Genomic DNA, 19,797 nt, shown 5'->3' with positions numbered 1-19,797 from the left:
ATGCGCTGTCTTACCCTGTAGAACTTTTTTTTTTATTCCCTGGTATTATTCCTGCTGCTCCGTTACTCGTCCGAAGCAGGATCAGAAGCGCCCATATAGCAAACGTGAAGAGTACAAGTGAAGAGGGAGACACTGCTGGGCACTGTCGTAGACCTCCCTTCCTTTAACTCGACCAAGGCCAGCATGCTTTACATAATATCTAGGAATGTACACAGCAATCCAAAGAGGGAGTGAGATTGACAGGTTACAATCGCATCAGTGCGACCGATACCTGATTCATATGAACGAAGACAAGACACGAAATGCAGCTGGGATAATATACAGGGAAGTAATAATGGAAGATGCAGGGTAGAGGACACACACACAGAGAGAGGGGGGGGGGGTAAAGAGGGGATAGTTATGAAATATTGCGTTACATCAAGAGCAGGCAAACCCTCCGGACTTAACTATGAATTCTTGAATGTCGCCTCGTACCTCTTTCCTCTGAAAGCCCAGATACCCCAGTTACCGCAGGACACGTCATGGGGATCCAGATCGTTGAGATCCCAGCGCAAACTGCGGAAAACGTTCTCACCGGGTTCGAGCAGAATGTCGAATTCACCGGCACATTTCTCGTTGACCCAGTTGATGTCACGTTCCATATCCCACTGCGTGTAGCCCGTGCTGATGATGGGGACCTTGGTCTCGAGGAGCTGCGGGAGCGTTTCCTCCCATTCGTGGGAGCTGGCCGGGTGTCCCAGACCCGGGTGGAAGAGCATAAAGCAGTCCAGATAGGGATCGAAGGGCTGGAAGTATTGCGCTTTGTACATTGTGTGGAAGTAGTCAACGTACGTTGTAATCTTGAACTGTCCTCCAAGTCTGTCCTCCACAATACCACCGAAGGGATTCTCGGACGTGCGCTCGGGTAGTGGGAATTCATCATCCCGGTTGGCCATACTCTCTGGTCCGATGAAGATCAAATGGATAAGGGAACGCGGGAAAATGTAGCTAAGTTGAAGCCACACTTCGCGCGGCAACGACGACTCGGCGCGAGCTCCCAGAATGAAAATGCGCACGGGAGGAGCCTTGAGTCGTAGTCCTTGGATGTCGACGCCCTCGCCGGTCTTGGGAGGGTGAAGGGTGTACCGGAGCGCTAAATAAAGCCAATAGGTTAGCTGACGAACCTATAATTCGAGAGAGAGAAAACTTGTAACTTACCGCTGACACTCTTGAGACCCTCCACGGTAAGCCTGCCATCTTTCCGGACATTGTAAGGGCTCAGCTCATGCAAAACACTTCCAATTGTGAGAGGATAGGTGAGCATTCTCGTTACTTGTCGCATGCTTCGATCATCGTTGATCGCCTCGAATTCTCGTGTGTACAGGAAAGTGTCCCAATTGGTCATGTTGATGACAAAGTTATCGTCCTGCAGTCCGGGGTACGAGAACTCCGGGAAAAACCGTCCGGAGTGTAGATCATGGTCGTCTTCATTGATCTGTCGAATTGTCTCACAAATCTCCAAATGGGCCTCGAAATCATCCATCCAATGGCCCTCGGAGCAGTAAATCGGAACACCGCAGTCGGGACATTCGAAATGAGAGTGCGCAGGCGGCAGGCTCTCCGAGGTCACCTGGCTCTTGCGCGACTCGGGATCGTGGGGGGAGAGGGGCAAACGAGTCTGCTGATGGCTCGGATGGGGGCAAAAGGCGTTCTGCTTGATAAAAGCCGCACGCTGTCGGATTGCAGCTGCTGGAGACTGGGAGAAGGAGTGAAACAAATTGTTCGGCTTCAGAAGTACCCGGGCCTCTGGCGAGGCGGCAGATGTGGCAGATGTGGCCTTCTGCACCATCGACTTGACATTCTGCGATACAATTGAGGAGGCCGATAAATTGGACGATAGACTATTCTGTCGGACTGGGGCTTGTATAGGCCTGGACTTGAAGGAAGCACTGCTCCGAGAGCTCAAGCTCCGCACGCATGAAGCGGGAAAGCCGTATCCCCCTCGCCTTGGACTGGCGACATGATGCCAGCGAGCCACAGAGTTCTGGGCAACAGCCCTTCGCCGGAGCACCTGCAGACAGCGCCCACACGTATATTCGCCGGTCATTGTGGGTGCAACGCGACGCTTGAACAGGACTCTTGCAGCAGAAAGTGGCTTGATTCTCCCACGCGGCGGCGGTCCTTTTCGCCCGCGTGCACGTGATTGCACCCGGCCAGTCCCCAATATTACTACCTTAGTTACGACGAAGGAGTAAGACTAAAACATAAACCTGAATGATAGTAAAGGCACGGATCCATTGGGTTCTAATTACATAGGTAGAGACAGTCCGTTTGCGAACCCCAAGTCAAAAAGTACCATGTTAGAAGATGTCCTCGCAGGCGCTCCAGTCGCCCCTCTCGCGACTCGTCCAGTATTGTCCGTTGTGTGCCCAATACTCTTCACCGGTGACCGGGCACTTGGCCCTACTGAACCATTGGGGCTTGTACTCCTCGCCTTTCGTCTCTCTTTCTCTCCGCTTGGCGCGCTGCTTCTCCTCCACTCGATGTTTCTCCGTGGCGGCTAAATCATACTCACCCTCCTCCATCGCACGCTGATCGGGTCGAAGTCGTGTGTCGGTAGGTGGGAGACACTCCTTGAGCCCTTCGGGCAAAGCGTTCAGAGTGATGACGAATGGTGTGAGGTTGAATGGAATTCCGCTCGGCCGATCATGGCTTTGCCAGACCAGGAACGTCTTGGCCGATTCAGGATCCTGGCCGGAAACTGTCGCCTCAAACCCTGGGGTATGGCGCGCGTAGATCTTATCGTTCCATCGGCCACCAATACTCCACTTGGGCGACCCATCCCGATCCACGACCTTACCTGTCACCTGATACGCGGACGAAGCCTTCCAGCCCCTTGGTTTGAAATCCAGATAGCAAACTTCGCCTGTGGTCCAGTTCTTGATTTCCATCAGGCCATAGTTGTCCACTGTGGGGCTACCGGTGATGATGCCAATAACGGAAGATGTGACCTTCTTCCAAGTATACAGCTCCTCCCCTCCCGATGCTGGCCGTAGCTTCAAAAACCATGTCCCTAACAGGTTAATGTCGAACGACTTTCCGTAAAACTTGGACTTCAGAGCGGACTCGCCCTAAGAGAAAAAACGTCAGCGTCAATCATATGTCCAGAGGGACGCACGCATATAAGACTTACATAGTAGTCCCACTTTGGCGACTCGGCCCAAGCAGCACCAATCGGGGGATGGTGGCTGACTTGTTCGACAAAGAACCGATATCCTTTGTCCGGCCGGACATATTCGAAAGTCTCCCCAAGAAGAGGATTAAACGGTTTAGCAACACGGCCAATCGTAGAAGCATATTCACTTGCAGCATACGCAGCGACATACACCAGACGCTCCATAGAATCGGGTCGGTCCGCTGCAACATCAAGTAGATCTGCGTATTCCAAGTCCTCGGCCACGCGTTGAAGCAGGGATGTAGGCTCATTGAAGGATACCGGGAGAGTCATCTTCGTCATATCCTTCCCAATCATTGACTTCAAGATCCCCTAGAAACAAAAACATGTCAGCAGCTACACACATTTTCAATGGCCAAAAGGCGTGATAACATACCCAGAGCGAAATCTTCGGTCTATTGTCATAGTCCATCTTCAATCTCTGCCGGATGGGTTCTTCATATCCTTTGAACGAAGGCACAATTTCAGATCTCTTCGCGGTTCGGAGCTCATTGGTCTCCTCCAGAGGCTTCTGTTCGCCATCCTCCGAGCCAGCAAGTTTCTCCACCTCAATTTCTCCGGAATCAATGGCATCGAAGAATTCGTCTTCATCCTCAGACTCCGACCCATAGAGATTGCTGATATTGGACATAGCTGACTTCCTACGAGGAAGGGTACCTCTAAGTTCTCGATCTTCGAACTCTGGCGAGACTTCTGCTGGCTCCGGCTCTTGAGCCTCGTGTTCGACATCGGCAGCGTCTCCACTGGCAACCTGCGCGCGCGACGGAGCTTTACTGACTGCACGGCTCGTGGCTGTTGACTCCAACGCCTCCTTCAAAGCCCGCTTGGTACGCTTACGTTTTTCCTCGGACTCGCCCATTCGTGACTGGAGCTCCTCATGTTCCTGAGCGATCCTTGCCATGCTTTCCTCCCACATCTTGCGCAAGTATGCCTCCCTATTCAAGCGATACTGCCAATACGCATCACGATCCCGGGAAATCTTCAAAAGGCTCTGCACTAAGCCCTGTAAACTACTCACAGCTGCTTCATAAGCAACTAAAGCCTGATCGACCGCTGGATCGGATAGTGATGTGGCAGGATTCTTTGACTTTTCCGCTTGCAGCGAAGACGCGACATTGGCAAGGATGTCAAGCTGGAGTTTCGTTGACTGGGCAGTGATGTTCAAAGCATCTTTGTCTGTGGGCTGCATATCATGACTGGACGCATAGTCACCTTCCTCTTCGTCATCACCGTCAATATCTGGCGCCGAGGTGACATGGCTTAACACCCGATTGACTTCATTTGGTGCAGCGGCGTGCTCCATTGACCCGTACAAGGAGCCTTCCTCGTCTTCGGGCGCGCTTCCTGCGGTTGTGTGGGACGCGTACGTGCTGAGCCGTGTGCCACTGCTACTGGGTATATTGATGGAAGGGGGTGCAAGGCTCTTCACGTTGGATCTTGGAACAGCTGAACTTGGAGAGTCGGATATGGTCTCGGACAGTCGGCCTTCCACTTGCTCAATCTTAGCCTGGCGAAGTACTTCCGCATGTTTCGATTGGCGCTTCTCTTCCTCCTTCGCCTCATCCTTGGCCCATTGTATGGCATTGTTCAGAGTCCAGAACCAACGCTTTGCCTCGACAACGTGATTCGCTTTGAGATGATATTTGACGGATGACTTTCCATGGATCTCGAAGCGGGTCTTGTCCTGGGCATCCATATTGAGCCTAGCAATTTTCATATTGATGGCTCCTCGGCAGGCGGAGCCCGCATCATCTGCAAGAGGAAACCAGTCAGCTATGGCTAAGAAACAACTATACAGACCGGCAAGCATCATACCTTGGTGTTTATAATAGCTCAGCACACCATCTTCTAGAACGAACCATCGCAATTTATAGCCACTTGTATAATTAGTCCATTTCTTCAGATAACCCCTCATTTCACGAGCTTCCTTGCCAGCAAAAGGCGCCTCGCTACCGCCTGAGCGGCTAGGCACACCTTGAGCTGCGCTGGTGCCGAGAATCGCTTTTTCCTGTATGCCACGTTGTGCAATGACTGCTGCTGGAGATTTCTTGACGATCGCACGGGTCTTGTCATCTTTAGTAACATCCTGAGGCAATTTCCCCTTCTTGTCACGACGGAAGGGATCCGCTCCATGCATCAATAGGATCTGAATCAGTTGTGTGTCCTTTTTCCTTGCCCCCTCATGCAACAACGTGCCCCCAGACTGGGCAGTGGCAGGATCCGTTACCAAATCTAAACTGTTGACATCGATGCTGCCCTCTACACGGGGCTCTTCGAGCGCCTTCTCTAATTTTTCGTATTCTCCTTGAGAGACGAGCGCTTGGATCTCTTGGGTCTTGACTTCAATGAACAGTGAGCGAGCTAGCTGAAGTTGCTGGAAGATTTCTGGGGTGCGCGCAATATCAAGAGCTGTTTGGCCGTTGTAATTGATGATCGAATCGTTAATAGAGGGTTGGTTTAGCAGTTCGCGAATCACAGGACCTCGTCCAAGCTGAGCGGCCAAATGAAGAGGTGTATTGCCCTCCCGATCACGCGCGTTTATGTCAAGGTCCTGGCTGGCGGACAGCACGAAATCGACAACTTGCGGCTCAGCGCATTGAATCGCAAGGTGGAGAATAGTTGTCCCAGAAAGGGTATTTGCTCCCTGCTGCTCCTTAGTCTCTCTGATGGCTTTCGAGATCGCATTCGTGTCGCCGCTCCGTAAGATCTCGAATAGACGAAAAGTCCGGACTGACTGATCTAAAGACATGCTACTGGTCTCGGCATGTGATATGGAGGGTAGCTTCTCAATGTTATCACCGCTTCTGTGAGGGCCCGCGGGCTCTTGTGGCGGTTCAGCAGACATGGGACGTAGGTTTGGCTCTTGAGGGCGTGTACTTCGGCGGCTGGAGCTTCGGGTAGCTGGAACTCCAGATATGGATGGAGTACTATTGGCAAGGGAAGACGTGGCGGATTCGGAGGAGCCACTATCGCGAACGACCGGCTCTTCACGGTTATCCTTCGACCTATCGCGGTGTAAAAGCGCCAGTGCCAGGGAGCTTCGAGACCGTTTGTGTCTGCGAAACAGTATGTTATGTTAGCGAGCGAAGCGCCCAAATCGCGGGGCAACCCCAGGTCTCAGGTTGGGCAAGAGAGCTCCCTATGTTCTGGTCGGAGGTTGAATCCAAAAACAAACTAGCGAATGCTTATGGTTCATCCCAGGACCCACACACAAGTGAGATAGCTGAAGGGAAGATGGGTATGGCTTGCAGTGATTCAACCACGAGGTCCCGGGGAACCGAAGCAGCAGAGAGAGTTTACTCACCCTTCGCCCCTTTCCGTCATCTCTTGCTGGCCTCCAACACTTGTCTAAATCCGGAACTGGCAGAGGTAGACCGGATGATTTCTAACTGCAGGGTACCAGGCAAGCTTTTATAGAAGTAAGTGAAGACTTCTGGACTGGTTGGTGTACAATTTTCGTGGCTAGTTCGCAAGAAATGATGGAGGAGATGGTGATGACGATGTTCTTCCCGCGCGTGGGCCAAGACGGATGGGTTTCACTACCTCCGGAGAACTACGCGCAATGGTCTCAGCAGGCGAAAAGGGGCTCTCTATAGTTACATTGTTCTCTAATCGAACAGAGACAGAAATCTCTGTGGACATATATAGTACAGAAGGTGTGGACCCGACGGCTTGGTTCCAATGAAATGCATTAGAACAGTCACCTTGTCTCTCCACTAACCAGTACAATGACGCTGCCGAGCTGGCGCTTCAAATCTTCCTTGTCGACATCATGGGTATCCTCAACCTCTCCCCACATATCGGTCTGCCACCTGACTTCCAGGCTGGATGCTTCCGCTGCTTCCTCAATGCCAAACCTCTCTCGGCCCGGTCGTTGCACCTCTCGGAACGTCTCGCTCCATTCAGCGACCAGACGGACTGCAATCAACAAACTCTTTGCAGCCAATATTCCTCTCTCCAGTCCGGCCAGATCGTAGGCCTGCAGGCCAGAGATCCACTGCAGAATGATGTCCTTTGTAGCCTGAGGCTGAGAGGCTGGTAATATGCTATCGGTGTCGAGGATAGGCTGAATGTCCACGCCGGGCCATACTTTGGTGCTCAAGAAGGCAATTGTATCTTTAGCGACCCGAATCTGGGCATCTCGGAGGCTTTCCGGTTTCTTGCCATCGGCATCCACTTCATCAGCAGCGTAAGCGTTCTGCTCCGGCACCCAACACAACAAGGTGTCCGTTTCCAAATACCGCATCGCCGTTTTCACTATTTGATCTCTCGTGGTAGTTTCGCCTCGGGCATCTTCTGCGGCAATATCCGCTGCACGGGCGGCCAGAGAAGTTAGAGGGATGAGGTGGTTCTTTAGCGCTTGCTGGGCAGTGGTCATGACATCCCACTCCAGCGCGATGGCATGTGCAAGATATGGCTTTGTTGACGGTATGGATAATACGTCTTTGGTAGGTGTCCGAATAGGGCGTGTGTCTAGCAGGACCTGATAGTCCCCATCTAAGAACAAAACATGTCAATGCAAGTGTCCCATGGAGACTGATCGCAAGAGAAGAAATGCGTACCTGGCTTCTGCTTAACATCAACATTCTTCCAGAATCGCTTCTTGAGCACGGATGGTTTTCCTGGCAGCGGACTTTTCTCGCTTTTCTGGTGCAAAGCCGCATCTTTCTGTAGTAGCTCTGCATTGGCAGGCGTAGGTGAAGGGGCCTTAGGTGGGGGGCCGTGAGTAGTAATGGGATGAGCAATGGCGGACTTCAATGCTGAAGCACTGATAGAACGTGCAACAACATATTGACATTGCGCACCTCTGAAGACCGCCTGCCGCGAGATAGCCGTAACGGCCCGATGAAACGCAGGCATCGCCTCTCAGTCAAACAATCGAGCGAATACAAAGGAGCTGATTCGAAGAATAATATGATATATTTGGCGTGGCTCCTCTTGGAGTTCTAAAGATCCTTCAACCAAATTTCTGCGTCTTTTCTCCTGTGAAGCGGACCGATTGGTAAATCGGAGGTTTGAGCTGGTTCGTAAGCCGTATTGCGGAGAACTACTAGTCTCCGATTGGAACGTCACATGCGCCACAGCTCCGCCACATACCATCTTCGCTGGTCGCTGCATCGAAGCAATGGCAGATGATGAAGACAACAGAATAGGGGTGGTTCTGTGGTCCACCTGCTTCGTTAAAGGGTTATATACCGATTATCCTCTCTAGAAGAAACTAAATGTCAAAGGTGAACAAAGGTGTTTATGAGACGGAGCGAGTGAAAAGAGTCATAGAATGTATGAGCATCAGTTGCATTATTTACGACAATGCCTAGCGACGCCTATCTATAAGCGAGATACCTACAATGGTCATACATCGCATCGCACCCATTTCGTAAGCACGGCACATTTCAAATTAATTCTCTTGATTGCATATTGAGCATTAGATATTATGCATAAAGTGTACGAAGGAGACCAGACCCAAATCAACAATGAAGATGGGAACTCTCCAGCAAATTTTCCCACATGTAGAGTCTAGGGGTAGGAAAGTAGAGATGGATGGAAAAAGGAAAACTGAACATACAGACGGCAGTGAGGGAAACAGCACATTAAGTAACGATGCCAATTTGGATGAAAAAAGATCCGCCCACGCTTTTATAATTTACAGAACTCAGAATGCTTGAAACAACCAGAGTGTTCAGGATTGGTAAGGTTGGTTGGTTCGAAGAGTGTCAGGTACTGGTGTTGCAGACCCAAACAACAACCACCAATCAAGGAGCGAGAAAAGGAAAGACACAGGGGAAGCTTTGGATGAAGGAGTCAATCCGAGCGTAGGAAAGATATTTTTTTTCTTGGTCGGGGCCGTGCGTGCAACAGGATCGGTCCATTAAATCTCGACGAAAGGGTCAAGTGAAAAGATAAGAATATTTGTGCAAAGAGAAATTATACATCAACTGAAGGCCATGGGAACCCTTAATCTCATTGTTCCCAATTTAGCGTCATCAAGGCATTTCGTCGTAATAGTGTATCGTGCAACCGAGACTTTAGAGCGACTGCTGGAAGGTCGCTGGGATATCAAAGGCGAGCTTCAGTAACCAGCAGGACAGGCACGCTCGGAGTGCGAGCAGTCGCTGAACCACGGACACGATAAGAAGGTTGGCTCAAGGTAAAATCAAAGGCATTTAGTAATTTGACATACGTCCACACACCGCGCATGTGGGCTTCATTGAGTTATGTAACTCGGGTAATAAGGCCGTTTCATACGGTCCGTGTCCGTTCGCTTCTTCATCCGCTCCGCGTCATAATCATCGGCACCGTCTCTGCTACCCCATGTGGTCTGAAAAAAAAAAAAAAAAATTGGTTAGCAAATCCGAGTCGGATAGCAAAAAGTAATCATCGTTCAACAAAGGCCAGATATTGCGTGAAAAGGGAAGAATCAGAGGCCAAAAAAAAAGACGGAACGAGTAATAGCCACCGTACTAGACTCGGACAGCGAAGCACAGATGATAAGAAGAGAGAATGAGACCAATGATGAGGAAAGAAACCCGAAAAAAGCGACAAGCAAGCTAAGAAAAAAGTGGAAGGCCGGAGGGCAATAAGAAAATGGAAGTGGACATCAAAGCGATGCAGAAGGCAAAATCGGGTTACCAAGATGGGGAAGGCCGTGGGTGGATACAGGAAGGGTGAGGATGAGGTGAGGCCCATGGCCAATGCAATTGTATTATGGGAGGGGTTGGGTGTCGAGCACGGAAGCAGGCCAAGGGCTAGAGCCCACTTTCCATGCTACAAGCGTCGCCCAAAGATACTAGGCTGCACTTGCGCATGCACCCTCTGTAGAAACGAAACAACGGACCAGAACGCATGTTGTGTTGGGGTACTGCAACTTACCACATTCAGAGTTAGCACGGCGTATATTTTAATAGCTCCGTGGAAATAGCCGAAGAGGATGGACACCGGCAAAAGAATAACATCAACCGGGTAACGGATGTAATGTCCGAGAAGTTTGATGAACTTGCTAATAAACATCCACAGTCCGAGAGCTTGCATAGCTAGCGCGTGGGTATCATTGTCCCAAGAAACCGTAGCTTTGTGACAAAGTATAAGGAGCAATAAATCGCCGAGGAAAGCTGGCGGCGAAAGCGTCGTCAAGTGGACAGCGTATGCGCTCCAAGGCTGGCGACTAGTAATACAATAAACCAAACGTTAGCGTGCGGATCAGACAGACATTTACAGTAAGCGGCCTAACGAAAAAAAAAAAAAATTTCCACAGTCGGATACCAAGACTAGGAACGACCCAGCCTTCCAAGGCCGACGGCCAGTTCCTTATGCCTGTAGAAAAATCCGGGAAATGATAATCGGAATCAAGGGAAATATCATCCAACGGCGTCGTTGACCAATGATTTGGGAGGCAAGCAGGGTTTGTGAATGAAAAGCCATTCGATAAAAGGAAATAAACACTCATCCCGGTGGGGTGCATTGTACGCATGCTCACCAGACAAGTCAGATAGGGTAGACTTACTACCAGATGTGTTTCTCGTGGAACATGCTTGTAAGGTTGCTCCTCCAGTTGCTTCGGGACCAGCGCGCGCACTGCTTGAGAAACTTGGGGTTGTCTTCCAGAGTTGTCAAAACCTCCGCTTCGGGATGATATTGCATGTAAGTCTCCCAGCCATGCGACACCATCCAACGGGTAATGAAATTGTCGTCGTCTGCGTTCAATTGGTACTTTCCGAACCACCATTCTTCGTTGGTAAATCCATACGTGAATCCCTCATTCTGAAGGATATCTGTTCTGTATGCGACTGTCCGGCCTGACATGCAGGGAAGTCCACCGTCAATATGCGTTGTTGCCGCACAATCGAAGTTTCTTCGTTCTAAGTAAAGTGCACCCAGAAATCCCCATATGCGTTGAGAGAATGATGGCGAAACGGCCCGTCTCAGACGTTGACAAGTCACCACACCACCGAATCGCTCATCCTTTTCGAAAGGTGCTAGCATCCAAGGGAGGACTGTGCGTGGCCAACTCACGTCATCATCTGCGAAGACCGTAATAGTAGTCTTGACTTCAGGGATCGCTCTAGTCATTTGTCGGCGCTTGTTGGGATGAGTAACGGTGAATAAGCGGATTCTTGACTTCGAAGCGGGCATCAAGCTCAGCATATTCTCGGCTTTTTGTCGGTTCGCTTCGATGGTGACCAAAAGGAGTTCGTAGGGCTGGGTGTCGAGAATCGTTCTTATGGTTTCCACGAGTTCATCACCACATCCCTCTAACGTTGGTAAGATAACCGTTACATCTTGGGCAGTTAACTTCGGATTCTCCGGCGGAGGAATTGGTTTAAACGTCCAGAAAGAAAAGAGATTCACAACAAGACGGAAGTAGCGATATAAACTATAAATCAGGAGAGTCAGCCAGAGAAACTCGATATAATAAGATGTCCAACCACTGGTAATAAATCAAAAGTAAGCTTCAGGCCAGTTCAGGTCAATACTAACAAGAGGGCAATAAATGCTCGCATGAACGGAAACTCCATGATTGAAGCAATATGAACAGGCCTAGGATTACACTCCTCAAGCCAATTGATTGCTTCGGTCGCTATAGACTTCACTTTACGTGCGAATCTCGTCCCCGATCTCTCGCCAACGCTGAATCAAGCTACAGACACCGGGACTGGCACTGCGCACTGTGCTCACAGGGGCACGTTCTCGGGGGGTAGGGAAAATGACGAAAGTGCTGGGCACCGCTCTGCCAGCATGAAAGTTTTGTTGATACTTGAAAAGTTGAGGAGAGGAGAGACAGAGAGAATATGGGTATATGGTCTCCTAGTAGGGGGAACAGGATAGGAGGACTGAAGTAGAGGCAGAGAAAGAGAAAAGAAAGAAAGAAAATAAATAAATAAAACAGGATGAACGAATGTCTGGGTAAATAGATAGCCCAAGACCTCGTCAGGAAGTTCTAAGAAAAATGAAAGACCAGCTCTGAGGTCAATTGGCTTCACAGAAGATGAGAATGCCTATGGGCGAACATGCAACATTGGGGATTCTTATTTGTTGCAGATGGAGTCGATGGCACGGAATGGCAGGGAAGGCACATGTTCAAGTCCGGCATCCAGACAATGGATTGAGCCAATCCCTAGAGAGAAATATAAATAAGTTACTTGTGGGCTCCAGTTCCTTTGTCATTTTGAGTGTCATGCAGGTGTATTTTTGCCTCGTGCGTCAGAGACCCTGGATCTAGATGGACTGATGGAGGATAATGCGGGTGGAGAAAGGATTGGCGGCGGTCCATGCAGCTACTGTGCAGTCCACTGCAGTGACATGGGCCAGAGAGGGTGGAGACTGCTAATGGTGTGTGGGTGTGTTTTCTAAGGCTAAAGTAGGAGCTAAAAGCACGTTAGTGGGCGTCTCCGAAATTCGCAGTGGTTTAACCGTGTTGGGGCCTTTGGGGGTGTAGTATTCCGTACTAACCGGTCCGTCCTAGTACCTCCTTAGCACTATCTAGTCCACTCTGTTCTGCGCATCCTGCCCGGGACGCTGTAGACTTCCTAAACACGAGAGTCATTATTATGGAGTAGGTCCAGTATCTCCTCGTACTAGCCACCTCTCCCTAAGGTACTTTTACCAGAGCGAAGCTTGAGTAGAGAAATGCCTCCCTCCTTTCCACCGTCCATGGTCATACACACACACTTTCCTCCCCTGCAACAGGATGATACATTCTCCATCTTCGCTTGCTGGACTTACTTCCCCTCTTTTCTTCTTCCTTGATTTCTATTTTTCATTTTTTTTTTTCATCTTGATTTTATTCTATCAGTTTATATTGTTTCCTTTCCTTTCCTTTTCTTTTCTTTTCCGCCTCTTTCTTTCCCCGGTCAAGGTGGACCGAATAGATGGATAGGGGCAAAAGTATACAGAGTCATACGCAAGAAAACCTAAATGGGAATTAAACAAAATTCATAATCATTTTAATATTGAATGTTAAGAAAAAAAAAATAAAGCAAAATGCAAATAATAAAAAATCAGACGGAGAAAACCAAAAAAAAACGAAAAAGGGAAAAAAAAAAAAAAAGATTGGATAAACCTAACATAAAATCATCGGTGGCTCATTTATCATTCCCGATGGGCAAGTGACGCCGATGAGCCGACAGACAAAATCACCTAGATAATACTTGGTAAGAGGTGGTGGGGGGGCAGAGTTCGTTTGTCGGCTGGATGATCAACCAACAAGGATAAGGAAATAAGATGAATAAGGAAAAGGGGGAAAAAAAAATCTCACCTGTTTCCATATTCCATGCGTAATTTAACGTCGTTGTGAAGAGAGATAACATGCTCCCACTATTGAAGCATTACCATTAAATCCGACTTAACATGTCAAGCTTGCTGTCATCATGATATTCCCGGGATTTTCAAAGGTTCAAAGGAGAGAGTGGCCGCTACCGAAATTGAATCAGAGCTGTTCCATACATGGCAGTGACGACATAGTAATTTCTTCATATCATCATTCGAGGAGTCTGATCCTGTAACAACATACAATTTCTAAATCTATCCAGGTGCAGATTGCTGCTGCATACTACCTAGTGGCATTGGTGAGAACTAAAATAGCCAACATAGCAGACCATCGGCCTAGACAAGAAGCTCCGATCGGGAGGAAAACGAATGGGGAAAAATTAAATGAAAGAGTTGTCAGAGAGGACAACAAACCTTTCCAGAGGTCGGAAATTATGTGGAAATGATTGAAATTACTAGTTTACAGGTTACTATCTCACCTTCAGGATTCTTCTCATATTCAGTTGTGGGCATAAAGGTAGGTTCTCGCAACTAAAAGGGGAGAAAAGAAAAAGCATTTTTTTTATTCATGGCACATGGCTTCTTGTTTTCTTTTTTTCTTTTTTTGTTTTTGTTAATTTCTTTTTTAGCCCGTACCGATCAGCACAGCTCTTTGAGCCTCCCAAGCCCATAATAAAATTGAAGGTCAGCCGGACAAAGTTATGTTAACTATGGCAGACTAGGCGATTATACTGCGACCATGGAGATTGAAAGGGAGAAAGATAAGCAACCACTCCAAAGTTCTTCGGGAATTCTGAGATAAAGGTCCCTAGGAAAGAAAATGACCCGAAGACCGAATGACCATTTCCCACCACATTCCAGATGTGAATCTCTTTATTCTCTCGTAATACTTAGCAGAATTTCTAGATGGTAGTATTGGCTTTTAGCCATTGACATACAGGCCAAGAACAGAATCTCGCGTTTTGGAATCCCACTTTTTGTAAAAGGCGAACTATCTCAAAGTGAAGAAACGGTAATAGCTATGTAACAAGATACACTGAACGGGACTGCGCGCCTCGCTAAGCAATTCCAGCTACTGCGCACTAGGCTACAATTTTGTCAACAGGTCGTCACACACGCACACCATCCCCCATGTCCCCTCCAATATCGAGGGCAGCTGTCCATCGCAGAGAAAACAGATAGTTGCCTTTATCTTAATCCATGGTGAAGTTCTACTTGACATTAGAATATGGTATACATGGAATAAGTGATACTTGAAAAGGGCGAAAAGCGAAGAACGGGCCCCCCCCTAAACACCACTGACAAGTGTGCTGGGGGAACTTAACGCACAATACAGAATCGGTAGTAGCTATGGCCTCATTGGCCTCATTGGCCTCAAACCAAAAACGTTCAGGTTAACGGTGATCCTAGCGGCGATCTCCCAACCCCGTCTCATTAAAGCCCACTACCTGCACTCGTTGCCTCCCACAACCAAGTCGCCCGCTAAATAAGAATGGATCACGAAGCTTGGGTGGGGTTTAACAACAACAAATGCTGCCATAGGCTGGAGGTAATACGAAGTCGAGACCATTCCCCAGACAGTGACACACCACTGTCTCTCAGCTAGTAATGTCATGACCCATAGCATGGTCGGCTCCGAGAACATGCATTTATCAGCTGAAAGTTAATCCGAGACAGAGGTCTCTGGCCTACCAAATCAGAATATGGCTATCAACTCTGAGCCATGATGATATTTTGGAGTATCTGGAATTCTATCTGTACGCTGTAAGGTATATCATAAAAAAGGTTCCCTTGAGTCACAGTCCCGAGCAGTCATGTGCTTCGGAAGATCACATTGACATAGCTATTCACTTTTCCGGAGCACAGCTCCTGCACATGTGCTCCTGTACAAGAATGTTGGTGTTGCCTCACAATTTTAACTCGCGAAGTTACTGGGGCCGCATATGACCAAAGCGGCATTTTTATGGGCTCTTCGGCCAACCGTCCCTCCCCACCCGGTAGACACGGAGTTCTATATGCAGCTTGTGGCTTGCTTAGTAGTAGATCTCAGATATCTATGGAGGTTATGCGTCTCGCTTGCTAACGATCGACTACTATCTCGCCATCAACCAAATTTGGAGTAATAGCCATGATTGGTGTTCGACTGGTCTTAGCAGCCGTCGTGGGACTATGATTTGGACAGCTATTATGTGAATCCTGCCAGTAGCTCTTCACTTACGTACACTGACAAGAGTACCCTACCCAGATAGCTTAGGCGTAGCCAGCAAATACTACTTTAGCAGTAGTACCATGGACGGATTAAGAGCATAGAGAACCAAACCGTGTAGTACTTGGTACTAAGTAGTAGTACTTAATTGTAGTAAGTTGACTCTCGGGCTTCTCAACCAATCATCTATGGGACCGCTGTAATCTCTTCGAGAGCATGGATAGAGACAATAACTCCACATACACACGATTAGCATCGCTAGTAACAATGAACGTGCGGCCCGAGCTCTATTTCCCAATAAAGACTTGACTCGCATGGTAATATGTCAATGTTATCTTGGCATCGAGGACGCGTGCTGATGGAACCATGGCTAGCCATCATACGGGCTGCTCCTTCGTAGCTATTGGTACAGATAACCCACCAGCCTTAGTGGCTGCAGATGATAATCAACCCTCCTGCAAGTCACCTTAAACGGCTATGTGCCCCAAGGCTAGGCCGGGGCTCCTCCACTCAAGCAGTCCTACACCCTACCGTCCGGACTAGAACGAGGTTCGGGATTCTAAGCTAAATGATCACCTAACTAGCAATAAGCAGCTAGCAGGAAGATGGTGAACACACTCTACATGATGTAGTATGTCTACGTGCATACAATGCCATGGTAAAAGTCCCAACGGATTATTGGTTCTAATTCTCTGTAAAGTAACTCATCTCGACATAAGGACAAGGAGAATATTGATGCAATTGCCTAAGGGGTTCAGATGGGGGGGTTTTCCCCCTTACTAGTTCGGGAAGGTGAGGTTCTATTGTTCCAACATACTGACATAGATTGATGCGCAATTTACATGTGGTATCTTTACAAGGGTTCATATTAAGCACTATCGGTCCCCATGCTTCATATGGAATTGGTCCGTCTCGATCCGTTCACCATAAGCTAGTAGACTAGACTATAAACAAGGCGACGTTGCATTGCTTTGACAATTTCCTAATTGTATTCCGTCTTCCTCCGCGGCCCTAGTACCAAGTTCGTATAGTATATTTCCAGGCTCTCTCTGCCGAGTATGGAGGGCGTTCTTCAATGTGTACATTCGCGTGGTTACTGCAGTTAGGATATGATTTAGCTCCTCGACAAAAGCAGCCACACACATGCATAACAATCTTCTAGGTAACTGAAACAGACGCGTACCTATCTCGGCTGCACGGACATTACTTGCCTCCGCCGAGCTCCCCACCCTCACCCGGGAATGACCGAGGATCCATTCAAACGCGTTCGGAGCAGAACTGCTACTGTGTACTTAAGTGCTAAGATAGTCCGGGATTTTAGCGCAGGCTGTCTTGTCTGTCTTTATAGGAGTTTCTATCCCTTTTATTTTTTGCGTGCCCCATACCAAAATAATACTGAACTGAAAAAAAAAAAAAAATAAATAAAAATAAAAAGGTAAATTCATAGTAACTTATGCCTTTGTGTAATTTGTTGGCTGTTTCATGAAAGAAGAGGCGTATATTTCGCCGGTCGGCCATATATCCCCTGCGGCCTCCGACAAATTGAGGGAAGGAGGAAAGTTTGCAAGTGTCAACAGAAAGCCACAGGATAGCCCGGAAGAATATCACACCATTACCTTTGACCTACCAGTAAAGCCCCACAATTTAAACGAGTTAGTACTAGGTGCCACTGCATAGTAAAGTGCGCGTATTAGCCGTTCCCATAATCCCCGGGCTGAATCCTACGACTTCATGCGTAGCTTCAAAAGAAGATATTACCGATCATCCTTGAACAAGATAGGGGGGTGTGGGTGAGCAACAATAATAGCGAATACCTGTAATTCTTCCCGTGTACAGCGAGGAGCTAGGTGCTCCACGATTTCGACGCACTGTTCAGCCGACGCTCCATATCGAAGTCTGGAACCGTCGACGGGCAAGATTATCCATTGATATCAACCTAGTAAGTAAACTTACTCTCTCTTACCGTAAGACTAGTCTAGGGCATAATCCCGTTTCCATCAGAGATGCGGAAATGTCATGCAGCTCATGCCGTCAATCGGAATGTCAGCCGTGTGTGTAACTCAATCATATACTTACCATCATGCTACTCTTAGATCAATATAAAGGCCAAACCCTCCAAAGGGCTTGCTCCCTTTTCTAATCTGACAATGTAATGTGACGAGAATAATTCAAGCACTGAGCGAGCATTGCCGTACTTTCTGCACAAGTTGGAATACAAAGGCAACAGGGAAATCAATTGGGGGGGGGGATTCGGGCTGGGTCTAGTTAGTCTACTAGTCATCAATACTACCTACCTACTATGTATGGACTTGTAGTAATTATTACTACTTAATACGGCGCAAGTTGGCATGAAGACCGAGGAGGCAGAGTCTCCACTCCGAGCACCTTAGGCTGACTCTCCCAGAGAATTAGTCGCAGGAGGTAGCGGACTGTGCACAACTTAGCGCGGGCTGTTTCCTCTTGTACTGGTGGGAACTGTTCCATACCGTCCGTGGACTGGGGCGCCTCGGCATGGGGGCAAATCTCCGCTACAGCGTTGTGGTTCGCTTACCCGGACAGCAGGCAACTTACTTACCTTGCTAAGGAGCTGTGCCGCTCCCGTTAGTTAGTCTATTAGTAGTACTAGTCTACGTGTTTGGCGGCGACAGGCGACACACTGGGCTGAGACTGTCCTGTGCTTCCCAAGACACAGCCCGCCCGCGCTTTTCACCATTTGTAAACACTGCGCCCCCCCACCACTCCCAGTCAGGATGGATTGATTTTCCGTCCGTCCTAAGGGATCAGACGACGCAGGAAGTTCTGGCTATCTAAAGATAGCATGCTATAAGGTAGAGAGGTAGTGACAGTTGTAGTAGTTGAAGTAGCAAGGGAACTCATGAAAATGCGTAATTCATCTATTGTAATGTGTAGATAAATAACTATTATCATTGTTATCATTTTCCCGCCCGGGCCCTCCCCGGACCTCACGGCAGAACCCTCATTTCGCCCCCCCTCTTCCACAAACCTACTCGGGTGATATTATTATTGTCTGGTAGACTACTCATGCTAGTACGGAGTACTCCAAGCTCCTCTAGTTTAGTCGCATCTTACGGCAGGACGGACTGCCTAGGTAGGTAGGAGTGGCGGATATTTGTGGGACGCTGCCGTGCTATCATAGGCTGAACGCAAGAGTCGAAGACCTCGCTCTTGGTGGCCCGTGTGAGGTTCGGCTGCGGGCCTGAAGCTCGGCCAGGCCATCCTGCTTACCACGGAAAAGGCGTTAGCAACGTTGACTACTGCACCACTTCTGCAGCTAATCGAGTCAATCCAGCAGCTAAAACTAGGCATGAGCTAGATTTCCACTGGACTAGCCTCGTTTAAGTGACTTCTATGCCGGTTGTGCGAATACTACTACCCGAATAGTCACTCGGCTTGTTTGGCTTGATCAAGCCTCCAGGAGACTCCAAAGCGAATGCTCTGCGTGGCTTTCACGGGGTGCAGAACGGAGTTTTCGGAAGGAGTCCGAATTGTTAAAGGTATCAACTGAGTATTGTTGTTGTTTTTATAATTATTATTGTTATTGTTACAGTCTCTATTATAATGATTATTTATCTTGCCTATGGTTACTGCCACTAGATAGGTTGAGTATCACGACCCGCTGATGCTTCTCCTGCACAGCCGTTGGGGCCAATTCGGCGCAACAATATCAACAATTGAACTATTCTTGGACTGAGTCTGTGGTTAGCTCTGTGCAGCAGGCCAGCTCCTGGTCTCTTGACATGCACACACCCCTATGCAGAAATCTCCTGCAACATTTGTGAGATCACTAGAAACGCCATGAGCTGCAGCAATGCCTCTATACTACCCGTAGAATTAGAAAAGTGTTTGGAATGGGGTTGGTCAGTCCACTGGATGGGGACTGTGCTACACGAAGAATTATCAGCTTCCTGTGCTACCTGACCTTGTCTAATGGCACATACTGACCGTTTCCCCAGCGCACACACACACACACACACACACACACACACACACACACACACACACACACTTCACTTTCTCTTCCCCCGACAACATATGATAACAAACACTCATCTATCTCCGAAACGGGCAGTCTTCTCCTATGGCACTTAAGGGA

General features: G+C 48.5%; 5 protein-coding genes across 5 annotated transcripts; 1 reads left to right on the top strand and 4 right to left on the bottom strand.

Annotated features, from left to right (window-relative positions):
- Positions 1–446: 446 nt before the first annotated feature.
- Positions 447–2,086, bottom strand: BO88DRAFT_352030 (putative mRNA processing protein (Mss51); the record flags this gene model as incomplete). The annotated part of the gene is made up of 2 exons (XM_025703561.1): positions 447–1,132; positions 1,198–2,086. The coding sequence occupies 2 exons, from the start codon at positions 2,084–2,086 to the stop codon at positions 447–449; spliced, it is 1,575 nt and encodes a 524-aa protein (XP_025557833.1).
- Positions 2,087–6,701: 4,615 nt separating this feature from the next.
- On the bottom strand, positions 6,702–8,217 carry BO88DRAFT_375091 (ATP synthase complex assembly protein ATP12). Its single transcript, XM_025704325.1, has 2 exons — positions 7,777–8,217; positions 6,702–7,711 (listed from the first exon to the last, which is right to left on the bottom strand). Exons 1-2 carry the CDS (start codon positions 8,072–8,074, stop codon positions 6,915–6,917), a joined length of 1,095 nt encoding a protein of 364 aa, XP_025557832.1. The 5' UTR covers positions 8,075–8,217; the 3' UTR covers positions 6,702–6,914.
- A 1,202-nt stretch (positions 8,218–9,419) lies between these two features.
- Positions 9,420–11,727, bottom strand: BO88DRAFT_351825 (glycosyltransferase family 2 protein; the record flags this gene model as incomplete). Its single annotated transcript, XM_025703549.1, has 4 exons — positions 9,420–9,533; positions 10,085–10,376; positions 10,716–11,585; positions 11,690–11,727. The coding sequence occupies 4 exons, from the start codon at positions 11,725–11,727 to the stop codon at positions 9,420–9,422; spliced, it is 1,314 nt and encodes a 437-aa protein (XP_025557831.1).
- Positions 11,728–14,433: 2,706 nt separating this feature from the next.
- Positions 14,434–15,198, bottom strand: BO88DRAFT_408699 (uncharacterized protein). Its single transcript, XM_025707775.1, has one exon. The coding sequence runs from the start codon at positions 15,102–15,104 to the stop codon at positions 14,922–14,924; it is 183 nt and encodes a 60-aa protein (XP_025557830.1). The 5' UTR covers positions 15,105–15,198; the 3' UTR covers positions 14,434–14,921.
- Positions 15,199–17,069: 1,871 nt separating this feature from the next.
- Positions 17,070–17,419, top strand: BO88DRAFT_408698 (uncharacterized protein). Its single transcript, XM_025707774.1, has one exon. The coding sequence runs from the start codon at positions 17,166–17,168 to the stop codon at positions 17,358–17,360; it is 195 nt and encodes a 64-aa protein (XP_025557829.1). The 5' UTR covers positions 17,070–17,165; the 3' UTR covers positions 17,361–17,419.
- Positions 17,420–19,797: the final 2,378 nt, after the last annotated feature.

Source organism: Aspergillus vadensis (genome assembly GCF_003184925.1).
Source record: "Aspergillus vadensis CBS 113365 unplaced genomic scaffold BO88scaffold_33, whole genome shotgun sequence".
Classification (NCBI taxonomy): Eukaryota; Fungi; Ascomycota; class Eurotiomycetes; order Eurotiales; family Aspergillaceae; genus Aspergillus; species Aspergillus vadensis.
This window is presented reverse-complemented; position numbering and strand designations above follow the sequence as displayed.